Below are 17167 nucleotides of genomic sequence, written 5' to 3' on the forward strand. Positions count from 1 at the left end.
TATAGGATGTGTGTAGTGGTAGGACACATAGATCTCACTGTATATCCCTATAGGATGTATGTAGTGGGACACAAGGATCAAATTGTATAATACCTATAGGACGTGTGTAGTAGGACACATGGATCTCATTGTATAGCCCTATAGGATGTGTGTAGTAGGACACATAGATCTCATTGTATAGCCCTGTAGGATGTGTGTAGTAGTAGGACACATGGATCTCATTGTATATCCCTATAGGATGTGTGTAGTAGTAGTGACACGTGGATCTCATTGTATAGCCCTATAAGATGTGTGTAGTAGTTGGACACATGGATCTCAATGTATTACACCTATAGGATGTGTGTAGTAGGACACATGCATCACACATAGCAGTCTCATTGTGTGTCCTGTGTCTGGCCCCCTCCCCACCAGCATGTCTGTTCATGGAGAGGAGGAGACACAGGAGGAGGACTGTCTGTAGTAATGCTAACAGAGTCTGGTGTGAAAGAGGCAGGGAGGACTCTGTGCAGCTTTCCGGGGGCAACAATCTGACCTCCCAGACTGAGATCCAGAGAGCACAGACCACCCAGGGACCCCAATATCGGACTACAGGACCCAAAAGACCCCTTGGAGTGTCTGGGACAACACCAACCAGCCTGGCTGTGATCACCTAATGCTGAGAGCCCAGGACAAGTAACAAGACCCATAGATCCCCCCATCTCCAGACCCCTTCCAACCAGGAGAGAGGAGACCCCCACACAGGAGGACACAAAGTACTAGGGGGGAGGCCCTGTACTGGAGGACAAGGAGTACCAGGAGTCCCTTACACAGGAAGACACAGAACCAGGCTCCCTCTTATTGGAGGAAACAAAGTAGTGGAGGACACAGAGTAACAGGGGACCCCTAGAATGGAGAACACAGAGTGAAGGGGGCCCTGTACTGGAGGACAGAGATATAATGGAGGAAGCAGAGCCCCCCAAAACTAGGAACACCCTGTAAACAGAGACCCCATAATGGAGGAAATACTGGGAGTAACTTTTACCTACAAAGTTCTACAACTAATTCAGGTCTTGGAGTAATCAGGGGCCCCATATTGAAGGAGTAACCAGGGGCCCCCCATCCAGGCGTGCAAGGACGAATCTGAGACCCCCGACTGGACTACAGGGACCCCCCTCCTATACAAATCCAGGAGTACAGAGGAGACCCCCCCCCCCCACCGAGGAGTACAAAGGGTGATCAGGGGGGACCCCCACCCATCCAGGAGGAGTACAGGGGGTGATCAGAGGGGATCCCCTCCCCCCTCCAGTGGAAGAAGACCCCCGACCAGTCGGAGTGCAGACAGCCACCCCCTCCCCCTCCATAGAAGGTGAATGTAGAGATCGGACACATCCGGAGCGGACACACATAGGATCCCCCCCGCACGATCGGTGGGGGAGGGGAGAGTCCCGGTACCGGAGGAGGAGGATCTCCGTACAATGCTGCTGATGGAGGCCCGGGGCCTGTCCCCGATCATCGCTCTGCTCTCCCTACTGGCCGCCGCCAATGCCGATCTCCCCCCGGGCTGCAAGCAGGACGGCCGATCCCGGGCTCCGGGCAAGGCGGCGGCGGGAGGAACCGGAGGGGAGGCGGGGAAGGTGATGTGCAGCAGCCCGGAGAGCGGCCCGAGGTTACCGATGGGAGCCCTACCGAACCGGACCAACACCCTGTGAGTACAACGAGACCGATCTACACCCTCATTGTCCCCTCTTCTCATACTCAGCACTGACCTGTCCAGGGGCACTGTGAAAGGCCTGCTCAATAGCGACTTTCAGAAAGTCAGTATTATTTGTCTATAATCAGTGACACCCCCATACAACCACTCCAGGCACGCTGATTGGCTGCTGTGGAAGTCAGCATGGTACAGTGTGGGGGACTGTATTGTACCCCCATAAAATGAGGCTTATTGTGGGGGGGGCTGAAGCTTCAGATTGGGATGATGGAGGGCAGAGCGTGCTGGAGACATCTAATATAGAGGGGCCTCAGTGTCCCCCCCAAGTCCTATATACACACAGGCCTCCTCTATTATCCACATCAGATACCATGTATATATAATACAATGTATAAATATCACACAAACTCTCATACAATTTATAAATAGAACACATACAGTATGATAGCATGTATAGATAATACACATATACAACATTTACATACTACACATGCTGTTTGATAATGTATGAATAGAACACATACAGTATGATACTATATATATATATATATATATATATATATATATATATATATATATATATATATATATATATATTATTACAAATTTGATACAATATATATAATACAGTGTATAAATAATAAGTACAAGTAGGGAGAACTCAGGCTTCCTTCAAAGATTAAAGTCACACTCTTTTCTTTATTATTTTTTATTTTTTGTCCAATCGGTTAATTTACAGGTCATTCCCCGCCCACAGCTCATGTAAACAAAGGGGCGGGGTCAGATCCAATGTATAAATAATATATACAATGTATAAATATATAATACAATGTATAAGTAGTACACATACAGTGTGATACAATAAATACATAAAGTAGGGATGACTCGGGCTTCCTTCAAATATCAGTCACACTCCTTTCTTTCATCCAATCAGCTACCTTACAGGTCATTCCCCGCCCACAGCTCATGTAAACAAAGGGGCGGGGTGCAGGTGAGGTCACATCCAATGTATAAATACTGTACAGATCACACACCTGAGCACATGTCATAGACTAGATATAGGTATGAGTTCATATAAAGATGCTGACATTTTGTTTATAAGTGCTATGGGGACGGGGAATAAACTTTGGCCTGCAGCTGATTGGTCTTTAAGCCCCCGTTAACATTAAATGCTGCTTTGAAATCGCACGATTTCAATGGCACGCTTCAAGTGCGACTTGGCTGGCGTCAGTGCGATTTCATGCACAGATGTGTATGCAAGTCGCACCTGAAATTTCAAAAAAATTGTGCAGGAACTTTTTTTTCAAATCGGTGCGGCACCGCAAAGTCGGCATTGCACCAATTTGAATAGTTCCATTGGCAACAATGGGGTGCAGCTTGTCATTTGGACCTGCCAAATCGCAAGACACGTGGCACTGGTGGGAACGGGAGCTAAATGAGCGTGACTCTGATGTTAAGATAGATGTGAGTATGGAGGACACTCGTCTCTTGAAACAAGTTTATGGGAACCCTTATATTCATTAAAAGTGTCACATAAGTTTGGATAGTGCAGAGGAGGGGTTATAACCCCTGTCAGGTTTTGTTTCATCATCTGTGTGGAGATTTTCTTTCACTACCCATCCTATAACCAAACAGGAAGTGAGAGGAAATCCTTTGTTGTCACCAGAACTGGTGTCCCCATTGAAAGATTTCCCCTCTATTTCTATTCTGGGGACAACCCAAAATGTGGGATTTTTCTTTTACTTTCACTTTTAATGATAATGGTAAACAGGACAAATAGAGAGAATGAATCTCCCTGAGAGAGGCACAGATGGCAATAAAAACTAACAGGGGTTCTAATTCCTCTCCATTCTAAACTTAAAAAAAGGCCTTTCCTGACATATTAACTGCTGATAAACAGATTAACCACTTGAGTACCAGCCTGTAATACCCCCTATATTATCCCCAGGCCAATACTCAGTGATGTTTGACTGACAATTACTCCATCATACAACACTGTACCCTAATGAATTTTATGTTACTGAGACAAATAGAGCCTTCTTTTCTTGTATGTAATACCCACTGCAATATAAAAGAAAAAAGACCTGGACCACTTACCCTTTATTTACCTTTAAAAAAAAAAAACAATCCTACAATCATTGGTGATCAGTTGCACTTTAGCACCCCACCACCACTTTAATCAGACATCTGGCCTTCCTTCTGTGTCTACAAACATTCAGCCTATACACACAGATAGGGAGCTTCCTCCCTTATGATTGGGCTGAATGTTTGTAAACACTACTAGTGTTTCCATTTGTGACAGCTGTGACTGCTTCACAACAATCACAAGGTACAGAGCTACTCAGTCTGGCTCTGTACATGAGGCATGTGGTCAGAGCTCTCAAGTGGCAGGATGTACAGGTCATCCGAGTATATTCAAAGCACCTTTTTACCTTATAAGACACATGGCAGTAGAGAAGTGGTAAAAGTACAACTAAAGGCAAAACTTTTTTTTTAATTATAATTCTGTTTTACTTTTAACACCTGTTTGCCATTGGAGAGATTTCTCTTCACTTCCTGTCTGGTAACCAAAACAGGAAGCGAGAGGATATCCCTCCAAAGTGAAGGAATCCCTTTTTGTCACCAGAATTAGTGTCCCCCTTGGAAGTTTTTCCCCCTATTTCTCTTATGGTGACAACCCAAAATTTGTGATTTTCTTTGACTTTCAGTGATAACAGTATACAGGACAAATAGAGAGGGCGAATCTCTACAGGGGCACAGACATCAATAAAGACCGGACAGGTCCCTCTTCACTCTATCCTAAACTATAACAATGTTTTTTCTTTAGTTTTACTATAAGAAAAGATTACACAGAGAAGACACGCTGGTTGGTGTTGTCCCCAGACACTCCCGCTGACGCCAACGTTGGGGCGCTATTCCTCCCGCTGACGCCAACGTTGGGGCGCTATTCCTCCCGCTGACGCCAACGTTGGGGCGCTATTCCTCCCGCTGACGCCAACGTTGGGGCGCTATTCCTCCCGCTGACGCCAACGTTGGGGCGCTATTCCTCCCACTGACGCCAACGTTGGGGCGCTATTCCTCCCAGTAATACCAAAGATGTGTTGTTTACTCCCACTGACGCCAACACAATTTCTACTCCCAATGGTCCCAGTCTGGCCCCCTTAAAGAGGAAGTAAACCCTGATGAGTTTACTTCCTCTTTCATTCCCTGCAAAGGTAAAGCATAATGGACTACTATGCATCGCATAGTAGTCCATTATGTGTCACTTATCTGACACAGGAGCCAGCGAAGTCGCCGCTGTCCCCTGTAGTCCGATGCATCCATCTTGTTGGTGGTGTCTCGCAGCTCCGCCACTGTCATTTGGCGAAGCCGCGATGACGTCACTCCCGCAAATGCGCACGGGAGTCGACACACGCGGCAGCTCCATTCTTGGAAATGCCGCGCTCAGTGCACCTGCGCGCCGCTGTCTACGGCGCATGCGCCGTAGACAGCGGTGCCCGTTTTCGGGCAAATATCTCCTAAACCATATAGGTTTAGGAGATATTGCTTGGACCTACAGGTAAGCCTTAATCTAGGCTTACCTGTAGGTCAAAGTGGTTTGTAAGGGTTTACAACCACTTTAAAGTCAAAAGGACAGCAAACTGGCCCTGTGTTTAGAAAGTTTGGAGACCCCTAGTTTAACACCCTAAACACAAATAAAACATTTCCCAGTAAACTGTTTTTAGCACAGCACTTGAGGTTTACAGCTCTCAATGTTGCTGGCTTCTGCTTTCTCAGTGCTGCTTCTCTGAACCTCCAGGGTTTGTTCTCCAGAACTTTGAGGTGACTACCAGATCTGCCCATTTGTGAAGCATTACTAAGGTATTGTTGCTTGTGCTTGGTACAACTTCCCACCCTTATGTAGCAGTGTGGTGTAGGGGAGATCCTCCTGGAGATTGGAGAACTTTGTTGAGTTTCCATATTATTATTATTATTATTATTATTATTATTATTATTATTAAGGGTTCATATAGTGCTAATAGTTTATGCAGAGCTTCACAACATAAGCGTTGTCACCGCTGCAGAGGCTTCAATCTTCACCCCGTCTTCTTTCTGGGTTTCATGGCTATGATAATGTCACTCCTGCGCATGCGTCCGGGAGTCATGGCTGCGGGGCACACAGCTGTGAAGGAATGGCACGGGTATGCCCTTCTCTCAAAGTGCCCCCGCTGGTGATGTCACCGGCTGCTACTCACTAGAATATCTCCTAAAAGTTGCAGTCAGGAGATATTCATTTAAGCATCTTCAGCTCTGGAAAATTTTACCCCCTTTATGACCGGGCCATTTTTTTGCGATACGGCACTGCGTTATTTTAACTGACAATTACGCAGTCGTGCGACGTTGTACCCAAACAAAATTTATATCCTTTTTTTCCCCACAAATAGAACTTTCTTTTAGTGGTATGTGATCACCTCTGCAGTTTTTTTTAAACGAAAAATTTTGAAAAAAACAACTAACAATTTTTTACATTCTTCTATGAAACACATCCAATAAAAACATGTAGAAAATCAAAAAAAAAAACAACAAATTTCTTCTTTAGTTTAGGCCAATATTTATTCTGCTGCATATTTTTGGTAAAAAAAAAAAAATGACAATAATCGTATATATGATTGGTTTGCACAAAAGTTATGCTGTCTATAAACTATGGCTTATTTATTTGTTTTACTAGTAATGTCGGCGATGAGTGATTTTTAGTGGGACAGCGACATTGCGGCGGACAAATCGGAAACCTAACTGACACTTTTGACAGTTATTTGAGAACCAGTGACATTATTACAGCGATCAGTGCTAAAATATGCACTGTTACTGTACTAATGACACTGGCAGGGAAGGGGTTAACATCAGGGGCGATCAAAGGGTTGATTGTGTCCCTAGGGGATGCTTGCTAGCTGTGTGAGGATTGACTGGGTGAAGACAGAGATCCGAGTTACTGCTTAGCAGTACCACAAGATCTCTATCTTCTCCCCTGTCAGAACGGCGATCTGCCTTGTTTGCATTTACATTCTGAGAGTTTTTCTGGTAAGGGTCTATTTTACACTGTGTGTTGGAGCACGTTGGTGATTGCTGGATCACACACAATTTTTCTTTTTTTTTTTGCAAAAATATATGAACTTTATTTGCCTTTTTATTACTTTTTATTTTTTTATTTTTGGATTTATTTGCACATTTGTATCATTGTCATGGACTTTTAGCGCTGCAATATTTTGTATTATAATTTTTTTGTATAGTATATCTGACTGTTTTTTGCTAGCTCGCTTTTTTCATTTCAACAATAAATTTATTTGGTCAGCGCATTTTCTCTCCCCAATTTTTGCACACAATTTTTTTTTGTGATATAAACAACAAAAAAAAAAGACGAAAAAGTTTGAAAAAAACCCCAATATTTTTTACTTTTTGCTATAAAACGTATACAATAAATTATTTTTCTTAAATATGCTACATGTTTTTGATGGGGGGGGGGGGTACCCCCCAAAATTGTATAACAGGGTTTCTCAACCTTGTTTGAGTCTCGAGGCACCCCATTCTAAAATTAAAAAAGTGGAACTAATATTATTTAATTCGCAGCATGCATGTAGGACACCCAACAAAGCAAATACACCTTTGCACGCTGGTACTGACTAGTATTTAGTGTTTCTCTACCTCACTTAGATAAGTTGACCCCAGAAGGGAGAGAGGAGGGGCAAACTATGGTGTCTTCAGGCACTTGGCATCCACCTTATTATAACCTATGATGTCCTTTGTTCTTAGACATTGGCATCTGGCTCACACAGTGGCCAAGGTTTTAGTGCTGCACAATAAAAACTTGTGGCCTTGTTTATCAAAAAGGCAGATCTGACCCACCCACTTGTTGACAGTTATTGGCCAATTTGGGGCAATTTGTAGGCATTTTGTCAAGGCGTCCTTGAAGAACCTAGAAGGCACCCTGATTGAAAAAGACTGGTGTATATTAGTTTGCATAAAAAGTTATAGTATCCATAAACAATGGTGTGTATATATCCTGGAATTTGTATTTATTTTTATTTTTTTATACTACTAATGGTGGTGACAGTCAACGACTTTTAATGTGAATACGCGTTGGGAAATTTGACACTAACTAAATGCCACTCATATCACCAGTGACACTAATACAGTCGATCAAGGGGTTAACTGTGTGTAAAGTGTGCTGCTTTTTTAGCCACCCCAGATCATGGGCGGCAGGGCTGGACACTTGGTTGTCTCATTTCCGGGGTTGCGATGCGCTCAGCTCTGTCCCCTCTATCCATCCTAGCTGCATGATGGGGGCTTGGTCTGACCTCAGCGCATCAGCATCATGTTCAAGCGCTCCCCACGGGTGGCGCCAATTGACTCCGCTGTGTGATGGCTGGCATGCTTGTTTGTCCACCTCATGCCGCAGTGGGGGTGGGCAGGCACCTACTGGGATGTTATATACCCCGGGTGGTGGGCTCCCTCACCTCCTCTATGCTGTTTAGATGAGGTCACATGAAATTGGCGGGACCCGCCCAGGACTGGGGGGTATATCAGCTGGGGCCAGCCGACAGTTCACTCCTCCAAAACTTATCTCAAGGAAGGGATCACACTCATATCACATAGGAGACGGTAGGTTTATTCACTTTCTCTCACACACACACACATCTATCTATCTATCTATCTATCTATCTATCTATCTATCTATCTCTATATATATATATATATACTCCCCTTTTAAATTGTTCACTCACACACCATCATGGGTGGGTCATTTCTTTAAAAATCCCTATACACATTTTCTGCCTACCTGCACACCACTTTTAGGTGTGCTATTTACTTTCATAATCTCCATACACATTTTATCACACATACACTGTGGTCCCACATATGGGACCAATTGGTACACACGTTCTTCACACACATACTATCTCTCATTTAAACATCTACATGTTTGACCAGTGTCATACATTTTTAGTTTATTTAGTTTGTTTCCATTCATGCTTTTTCATAGATTTGGGTCAAACATGCACACACGATACCTTTTGGATATGTGACTGTTTGGTTTGTTCCCTGGCTGCTGTTCCTCCTGGCCCTTTCTCCAATTCCTTTCAGGGGGTGGATGTTACTCTGCCTCAATCCCCGGTTGGGACAAACACTTCCAGATCACCATGCCATTCCTCTACTGGAGCTGGGTCCTACTTGTGGACTTTTCCGTAAGTATCTTTAGGAAAGGAGGTGTATTTGACATTCCCTTTTCAATTGAGGGCTTTGTATATTAATAGTCATTTATTTATTTGATTTTCTAGTATACCTATGCATCTTACCCCTGATGATTGGCAGTCAGCCATGAAACGCGTTGGGTATACAACTAAGGGTGCCTATACAAGTTTATCTCATGAATTTCAATATCATCATCATCTACTGCTTATATACTTATTATGTGATTTTTCTTTTTTTTCACCTATGATCTGTAATTTTATCTATACATCTAATTGCATCTATTGTATTAACCACTTGCCAACTGCTGCCCACCAATATACGTCAGCATAATGGCGGCATTGGGCAAATGAGTGTACCTGTACGTGCCCATTAATTGGCAGGGCTAGCGGGCGCATGCACCCACTGCGTACATCGTGCCCATGGGTCCGGCAGACTTAATGTCTCCCGGTGTCCTGCCGATTGTGTGACAGAGCCGTAGAACGGGGAGATGTCTAGCAGCCTATGCAAACAAGGCATTTCCCCATTCTGCCTAGTGACATGAAAGGGATCTACTGCTCCCTGTCATCAGGAGCAGTGATCACTGTCATGTCAGTGGTAGCCCACCCCCCCTCCAGTTAGAAACACTCCCTAGGACACACTTAAACCCTTGAGCGCTCCCCAGTGTTTAACCCCTTCCCTGCCAGTATCATTTACACAGTAATCAGTGCATTTTTATAGTACTAATCGCTTTATAAATGACAATGGTCCGAAAATAGTGTCAAAATATTCCTATGTATCCGCCATAACGTCACCGTCTTGATAAAAATTGCAGATTGCCACCATTACTTAAAAAAAATAAAAATAAAAAAATAACAAAAATGCCATAAAACTATCCCCTATTTTGTAGACGCTATAACTTTTACGCAAACCAATCATTATACGCTTATTGTAATTTTTTTTTTTACCAAAAGAATACATATCAGCCTAAACTGAGGAAAAATTCAATTTTTTTCATATATTTTTGGGAGATATTTATTATAGCAAAAAGTCGTTTTTAGCGCAAAAAAATAAAAACCACAATGTGATCAAATGCCATCAAAAGACAGCTCTATTTGTGGGGAGGGGAAAGGGTGTCAATTTTGTTTTGGTGCAACGTCGTATGACTGCGCAATTGTCAGTTAAAGCGACGCAGTGCCGAATTGCAAAAAGTGCTCTGGTCAGGAAGGGGGTAAAATCTTCCGGGCTGAAGGTTAATTATGATTGTTTGCATGAAATTTACTATTACAATTATCATGTTAATATTCTTCATATGAATATATTAAATATGATTTATTATCTATATATCTATTTTATTATGTTTACAAATATCTTGGACTACCCCTAGGGGATTATGACACCAAAACAAATTAAATCTATTCAAAACAATTCTCAGACTTTCATACATAATTTTACTAATTACAAAGTCATGCCTCATTTAAAGTCCCATTTTCCTTTCCTATACCTTGCTGCTTTTACTAGTTCATCTCTACATTTGTCACTCCAGCTTTGCAGGGATGAGAAACACAGAGATCCTTCCCCGTACAGGGCTCCGTGTTATGGCTGGGTTCACAGTGATGCGGCCGCAGGTTCGTACCTGGGGTCCAGTGTGTGTCTGTTCACCGTTTTCAGGTGCAAATCTTTGCCTGTATTCAGACATGAAACAGAGTCAAAGATGCACAGGACCCTTTTCCAGCGTGCAGCGTCCGTCCTGGAGATGTGTGAACCAGCTCCATTGAGAGCCGGTCAGTCTCCTGTCATGCAAATTTATTGTGGGGAAGCCTACATCCAATTTGCATCAGTGTGAACCCGGCCTAAATGTCAACATAGCCGATCCGCATGTCCCTGCAGTCACAGTGGGAGCCATTTAGGGGGCACACATGTATGCCCTAAACTCAGAAGTAGGCAGCAACTTATGGGTACGCCACTTTTCCTACAGCGGCCGCTCTTCCGCAGTACAATACATGCAGGCCGTCTCTATGTGGTTATTATAAGCTTAACTGTAGGTAAAAATTCAACTAGAACAAATTAAAGGGTAAGTTCCTCTTTTCATGAAAAATTTAATAGTTGAACCAACTCCAGATTTCCTGGCCACCCCTCCAGACTCTGCCTCACATAGCGGCTTTAATGCCCTGCTCTGCCAGTGTAGTGGCCTATACACCGCAATACACAGCCCCAGAGTGAGTATCCATCATATTGCTTGTAAGGGCAAGTAATCCTTGCTCACTGTTCTAAGTTTGGTGTCTCTTTGCTTATTGGAGAAGTAGATAAAGTTGGTTTTGACTTATTCTGCAGCCGACGTTTGATTCATCTGAATGGATATTGTATGCAATGCTGCTTGTCCTGGCCATAAAGTTCTAAAAAGCAAGCAGCAATGTCCCTGGAAGTTTGGATACTATGTCCCAACTATATGATAGAACTACCCTATGTCCTACCTGTGCCTCCTCCCTCACAGCAGCTGATGGATCTCAGGTTGCTGTCCTCTGTGGCTCTATAGGTGGTATGGTCCTATGTGGGTACATGTGTGGTGGAAGGATTGTGATTCTTTAAGGTGTGGTTATACTGTATGCTGAATTGTCATATTACCTTTAACAGTTACTATGTGCATTTGTTCTTGCCAAGTGACCTTCACCCTGCTTACTGCGCTGAATGTCAAGCTTATCACAGCAGGCCTTTGCTCTGCTGCCAGTGTTACCTGCCAAGGTGGTGTGAAATGTTGAAATTTCAGTTTTTTGCCTAACATACACTTCAGTTAGTTGTGGGTTATACTAAGGACCGGCCTTATTGCTACATCTGGTTGTGCTGCTGTCAAAGTTGGTCCTCTTCTATTGTAGATTTGGTGTTGAGGTGTGCGATCTACTAGTAGGGATCCCACATGTGCTCCCTCCATAGATTTCTGGGGATTCCAGATTTTGCTAAAATATTTTAGTGAGGTTCTATTAAACATATTTTTTGCTTACTAAAAAGGATGACAAAGCAATAGCCAGGCTCCCACAGAATGTTGATTCTTGGGGCCCCAGATAAGTGGCTAAAGTTATACTAAACCCAGAAAGGAAATACTTATATAGTGCTGCAGACCTTAAGGTGTTACTAAACCAACAACAGTAAAATCAATATGTATATGCAGTAAAGCATGCTTGTTATACTCACTGTGGAACCTAAGGGGTTAATCCTCTGCATTGGTTAAAATGGTAGTTTGATCCTGTCTTCTCTGATCCTCCCCTTCTTCCACAGCCCCCAATCCATCTCCTGATAGAGCAGAGCCTTTTAGTCACACTGCACATGCTCAGTTTGGTGTGTATTGCTAGAGAGGTGTTGTTGTTTTTTTCTTGGGGATGTGACAAGCTTTAACCAGACACGATAGAAGTCACAAGACTGCTATATACTGCTGATGAGAAAAGTTATATAGCAGTTTATATTTACTAAAATAATTGCATTTCCATGTTCTGTGTAATGTGGGAGACCAGATATAGTGAATGCTGGGTCCTGGGTTTAGTAACAGTATAACACTTGCCATGTTTGAAGTGTGCTTTTTGTTTTCATCCTATGGTTGCCTGGTATTGGATATCTGCAAAACCCTTCTTCCCTGGTTCCTGTCTTTAGGTGGTGCCCTCCCTTTACAGGGTCTCGTGGTGCTACTTTTTCATGCTTGCCCTTTTCTGTCACTGTACTCAACTCTCCTTACATCCATAGAAGCAAATTACTATGGTGGCAAGCCATTCCCTTCCCCCCTTTTCCTGTGAGTAATTTGCATCGGCTGCAGCCTGTGCTCTGCCTTGTGCAATGTACATGCCCAGCACTCCGGGTATGCAATCCACTATCAGGAAGTTCAGGGAAGCGGCTCTGTGGACCTGGGGCCAGCGGCTGTGTGTTGCATGTATTATAAGTGTATTGTGGCTACATTTCAGGAAAATTATGGATTGGGAGATGAATTATTGAATTAAGAATGTATTTATTTGAAAACACTGGAAGGTTTAATGTTACTTTAGGCATTTCTGGACTACATAAACGAACCAGATTCTCCTTTTTAACGTGTTTTTAAACCCAAGAATACATGTAATGCATTACAGCTTGGCATACCAGTCCTTTGCTGCGATGACTGCCTTATTTTCTTTTTTCTATTGTTTTCAAACATTATTACCTTTTTTTTTTTTTTTGACCTGCTAATCCTTCCAGTAAGGCTGATGTCACATTGGTGAATCTGCCACTAGCTACAAAATTGGCACCATCAAAATAACTAAGACGCTGCCTGTCGGTCCCTATGGAATTGCTCCTTCACCACCTGAGGCAGCTAAATCATTCTGCCGAATGCAGCTAAATTTCATTCATTAGCGATTAGAGCAACATCTTTCTGCCTTAGACTATGAAGGAGTGATTCCATAAGGACAGACATTGCTGGAAATTGCAGCGGGATCACTAGAGTCGCCTGGCTGACATCAACCCAATACGCTTCCTATCCTAGGGAAACCGTGCTCTCTACTGTATTTATAGAGGAGTAGGGTTGTCATCTTAGGACAGGAATTATTTTAGGACTACAGAACACCTCCTCTTCTTCTCTGGGCACTTCTAATAACTGAACTGCACAGGATAGCACTGGATTTCTGTCAGGATCAACAAGTGTTAGCATATTTATTAGACGAAAAAGGAGCAAAAGTAATTTTTTTAGCAATCATATGCAATGTACCAGATTTTTTTCACGCAACTTAAAGTGGAACTCGGGCAAACCGCTAAATACACATTACAATAAAAAATAAAATATGAACCATCTCTTCCCCCACCTGTGTATTTGGCTTCAAATGAGTGCAAAGGTGACATTAGAGGTCCAAAGCCAGCCATACATGGATTAAAGAGGAAGTAAACCCTGATGAGTTTACCTCTTTCATTCCCTGCAAAGGCAAAGCATAATGGACTACTATGCATCGCATAGTAGCCCATTATGTGTCACTTACCTGACACAGGAGCCAGCGAAGTCGCCGCTTTCCCCTGTAGTCCGCCGCATCCATCTTGTTGGTGGGGTCTCGCAGCTCCGCCGCTGTCATTCGGCGAAGCCGCAATGACGTCACTCCCGCGCATACGCACGGGAGTCAACACGCGCGGCAGCTTCATTCTTGGAAATGCCGTAGACAGCGGTGCCCGTTTTCGGGCAAATATCTCCTAAACCATATAGGTTTAGGAGATATTGCTTGGACCTACAGGTAAGCCTTAATCTAGGCTTACCTGTAGGTCAAAGTGGTCTGTAAGGGTTTACAACCACTTTAACATTTGGCCAGCCGATGATCATGTGAAAATTTTACAACAGGCTGATTTAACAGAAGTTGATTGGCAGATACAACCAGCCTGCCCATACATAGATTGAAATTTGGTCCCTGCTGCACCAGCCAAATTACGATTCGTGTATAGCCAGTGGTTGTAAACTGTAGTGGCTGAGGAAGAGGAAGGTCCCTTGAAACACATCCTGTGACCCTGGACTTCAGGTGGACATCATCATCCATTGGCATCGGGAACGAGGAATCCGCGGAATTACACACGATTGCTGGGCTGTCAGAGCCATTTCCCTATTAACAGTCGGCAGCACAGAGATCTGGACTTTGTGCCTGCAACAACTCATCATTCATCCAGCTGCACCCTTTTAGGACTGTGCCTCCACCACAGGCTCACCCTCTCCTGTGGACTCCCATATATATATATATATATATATATATATATACACACACACACACACAGTATCTCACAAAAGTGAGTACACCCCTCACATTTTTGTAAATATGTTATTATATCCTTTCAGTGACAACACTGAAGAAATGACACTTTGCTACAAAGTAAAATATTGAATGTGCAGCTTGTATAACAGTGTCTTCTATCCCCTCAAAATAACTCAACACAGCCATTAATGTCTAAACCGCTGGCAACAAAAGTAAGTATACCCCTAAATGAAAATGTCCAAATTGCGCCTAAAGTGTCAATATTTTGTGTGGCCATCATTATTTTCCAGCACTGCCTTAACTCTCTTGGGCATGTAGTTCACCAGAGCTTCACAGGTTGCCACTGGAGTCCTCTTTCACTCCCCCATGACGACATCACAGAGCTGGTGGATGTGAGAGACCTTGCGCTCATCCACCTTCCATTTGAGGATGCCCCACAGATGCTCAATAGTGTTTAGGTCTGGAGACATGCTAGGCCAGTCCTTTACCTTCAGTTTCTTTAGCATGGCATTGGTCATCTTGGAGGTGTGATTGGGATAGTTATCATGTTGTAGTACTGCCCTGCAGCCCAGTCTCTGAAGGGAGGGCATCATGCTCCGCTTCGGTCTGTCACAGTACATGTTGGCATTCATGGTTCCCTCCATAGACTGTAGCTCCCCAGTGCCGGCAGCACCCATGCAGCCCCAAACCATGACACTCCCACCACAATCCTACACTGTAGACAAGACACAGATGGTTCAGTCTTTGTACTCCTCACCTGGTTGCCGCCACACACACTTGACACCATCTGAACCAAATAAGTTTACCTTGGTCTCATCAGACCACAGGACGTGGTTCCAGTACTCCATGTCCTTAGTCTGCTTGTCTTCAGAAAACTGTTTGTAGGCTTTCTTGTGCATCATCTTCAGAAGAGGCTTGCAGCCATGCAGGCCAATTTGATGCAGCGTATGGTCTGATCACTAACCTCTGCAGCAATGCTGGCAGCACTCATATGTCTATTTCCCAAAGACATCCTCTGGATATGACGGTGAGCACATGCACTCAACTTCTTTGCTTGACCATGGTGAGGCCTGTTCTGAGTGGAACCTGTCTTGTTAAACCACTGTATGGTCCTGGCCACTGTGCTTCAGCTCAGGTTCAGGGTCTTAGCAATCTTCTTATAGCCTAGGCCATCTTTATGTAGAGCAACAATAGTTTTTTTCAGATCCTCGGAGAGTTCTTTGCCATGAGGTGCCATGGTGAGCTTCCAGTGACCAGTATGAGAGAGCGAGAGCGATAACACCAAATTTAACACACCTGCTCCCCATTCACCCCTGAAACCTTGTAACACTAATGAGTCACATGACACTGGGGGGGGGATAGCTAATTGGGCCCAATTTGGACATTTTCACTTAGGGGTGTACTTACGTTTGTTGCCAGTGGTAGACATTAATGGATGTGTGGTGAGTTATTTTGAGGGGGCAGCAAATGTACACTCACTACTTTACATTGGAGCAAAGTGTAATTTCTTCAGTGTTGTCACATGAAAAGATATAATAAAATATTTACAAAAATGTGAGGGGTGTACTCACTTCTGTGAGATACTGTGTGTATATGTGTGTGTGTGTGTGTGTGTGTATATGTATATATATATATATATATATATATATATATATATATATATATATATAATATGGGTTTTACACTTTCATGAGTATTCTATTTTAACTTTTATTTATTAAACCTTATTGGAACTTCCTACACTAGAGTGGTTGCACTCCCTTTCTCTTCTCTTTTGTAAACCCTTACATATACCCAGCAATGTGGCTGGCCTCAGGTGATGCACAGAGATGAAACAAGTCCTCCTAATCCTCCAACATAAGTTGTATGTCTATCTGCAGCCCTCTCTTCTCTACATCGGTTCAAAGTGCTGTATTTTAGAGCTTGTATGAGAGTTCATAAAAAGGGGGGAGAGCTATAGTTACTCTGCAGAGCAAAGAGAAGTGAGTGCTGACAGCTGATTGGAAGGAAGGGACAAACACCCCCTCCACACAGTACGCAGGAACAGAGCTGTCAAATTAGCTGGAGCTCCCTCCCCGTCACCATTTTTCTCTTGGTGTCAGGAAAACTTGTTAGAAGTGATTCATGCAAATAGTAGAGGAACAAAGCAACAGACAAAAGTGACACTTAAGCTGGGTACACATGGGCTGCATTTTGGGAGACATTTGCCTGGTCCAAAAAAAAAAACAGCCAACATTTGGTCCGACGGGACGAGCATGCTGGAAAACCAGCAGCCAACCGATACCCTGTCAGTGCTCTCCACCAATGGCAGAATGTGCGGATCAGAGTTTTCTGGCAGGAGGGCCATCCCCCTATCAGAGCACAACCGCTCAGTGGGAGAAATCACTGTACTAATGTCAGATGGTTAGTACAACAGCTCCAAGAGGAGCTGTCATTTTTTTTTTTTTTTTTTTTTTTTGTGGGTTAGTGTGTACCAGGCTTTAGTGCTCTGAATTGAGACAAGTACACACTATAGAGGGATATGTTTTGTTCATAT

General features: G+C 43.5%; 2 protein-coding genes across 4 annotated transcripts in view; one reads left to right on the plus strand and one right to left on the minus strand.

Moving 5' to 3' along the window:
- The window catches only part of LOC143975373 (cytosolic beta-glucosidase-like), a 182262-nt gene extending 170071 nt beyond the window's left edge, over positions 1 to 12191 (minus strand). The window contains exon 1 of one of the 3 annotated variants that reach the window (XM_077477710.1): positions 12080 to 12191. The gene's annotated coding sequence lies outside the window, so the exon portion shown is untranslated. Of the gene's footprint in view, positions 1 to 1745; positions 1799 to 11364; positions 11473 to 12079 lie in introns of those variants that run through there. The other 2 variants (XM_077477706.1, XM_077477707.1) reach the window with 2 other exon arrangements.
- Positions 445 to 17167, plus strand: part of ADGRA3 (adhesion G protein-coupled receptor A3) — a 102881-nt gene continuing 86158 nt past the window's right edge. Inside the window, exon 1 of the mRNA XM_077477704.1 lies at positions 445 to 1684. Within this exon, the coding sequence (XP_077333830.1) occupies positions 1455 to 1684 (230 nt within the window). The 5' untranslated portion in view covers positions 445 to 1454. The remainder of the gene's footprint in view (positions 1685 to 17167) is intronic.

The sequence above is a fragment of the Lithobates pipiens genome, unplaced genomic scaffold, assembly GCF_037356315.1.
Source record: "Lithobates pipiens isolate NorthernLeopardFrog02 unplaced genomic scaffold, aLitPip1_a1.2 Scaffold_13, whole genome shotgun sequence".
Taxonomy (NCBI): domain Eukaryota; kingdom Metazoa; phylum Chordata; class Amphibia; order Anura; family Ranidae; genus Lithobates; species Lithobates pipiens.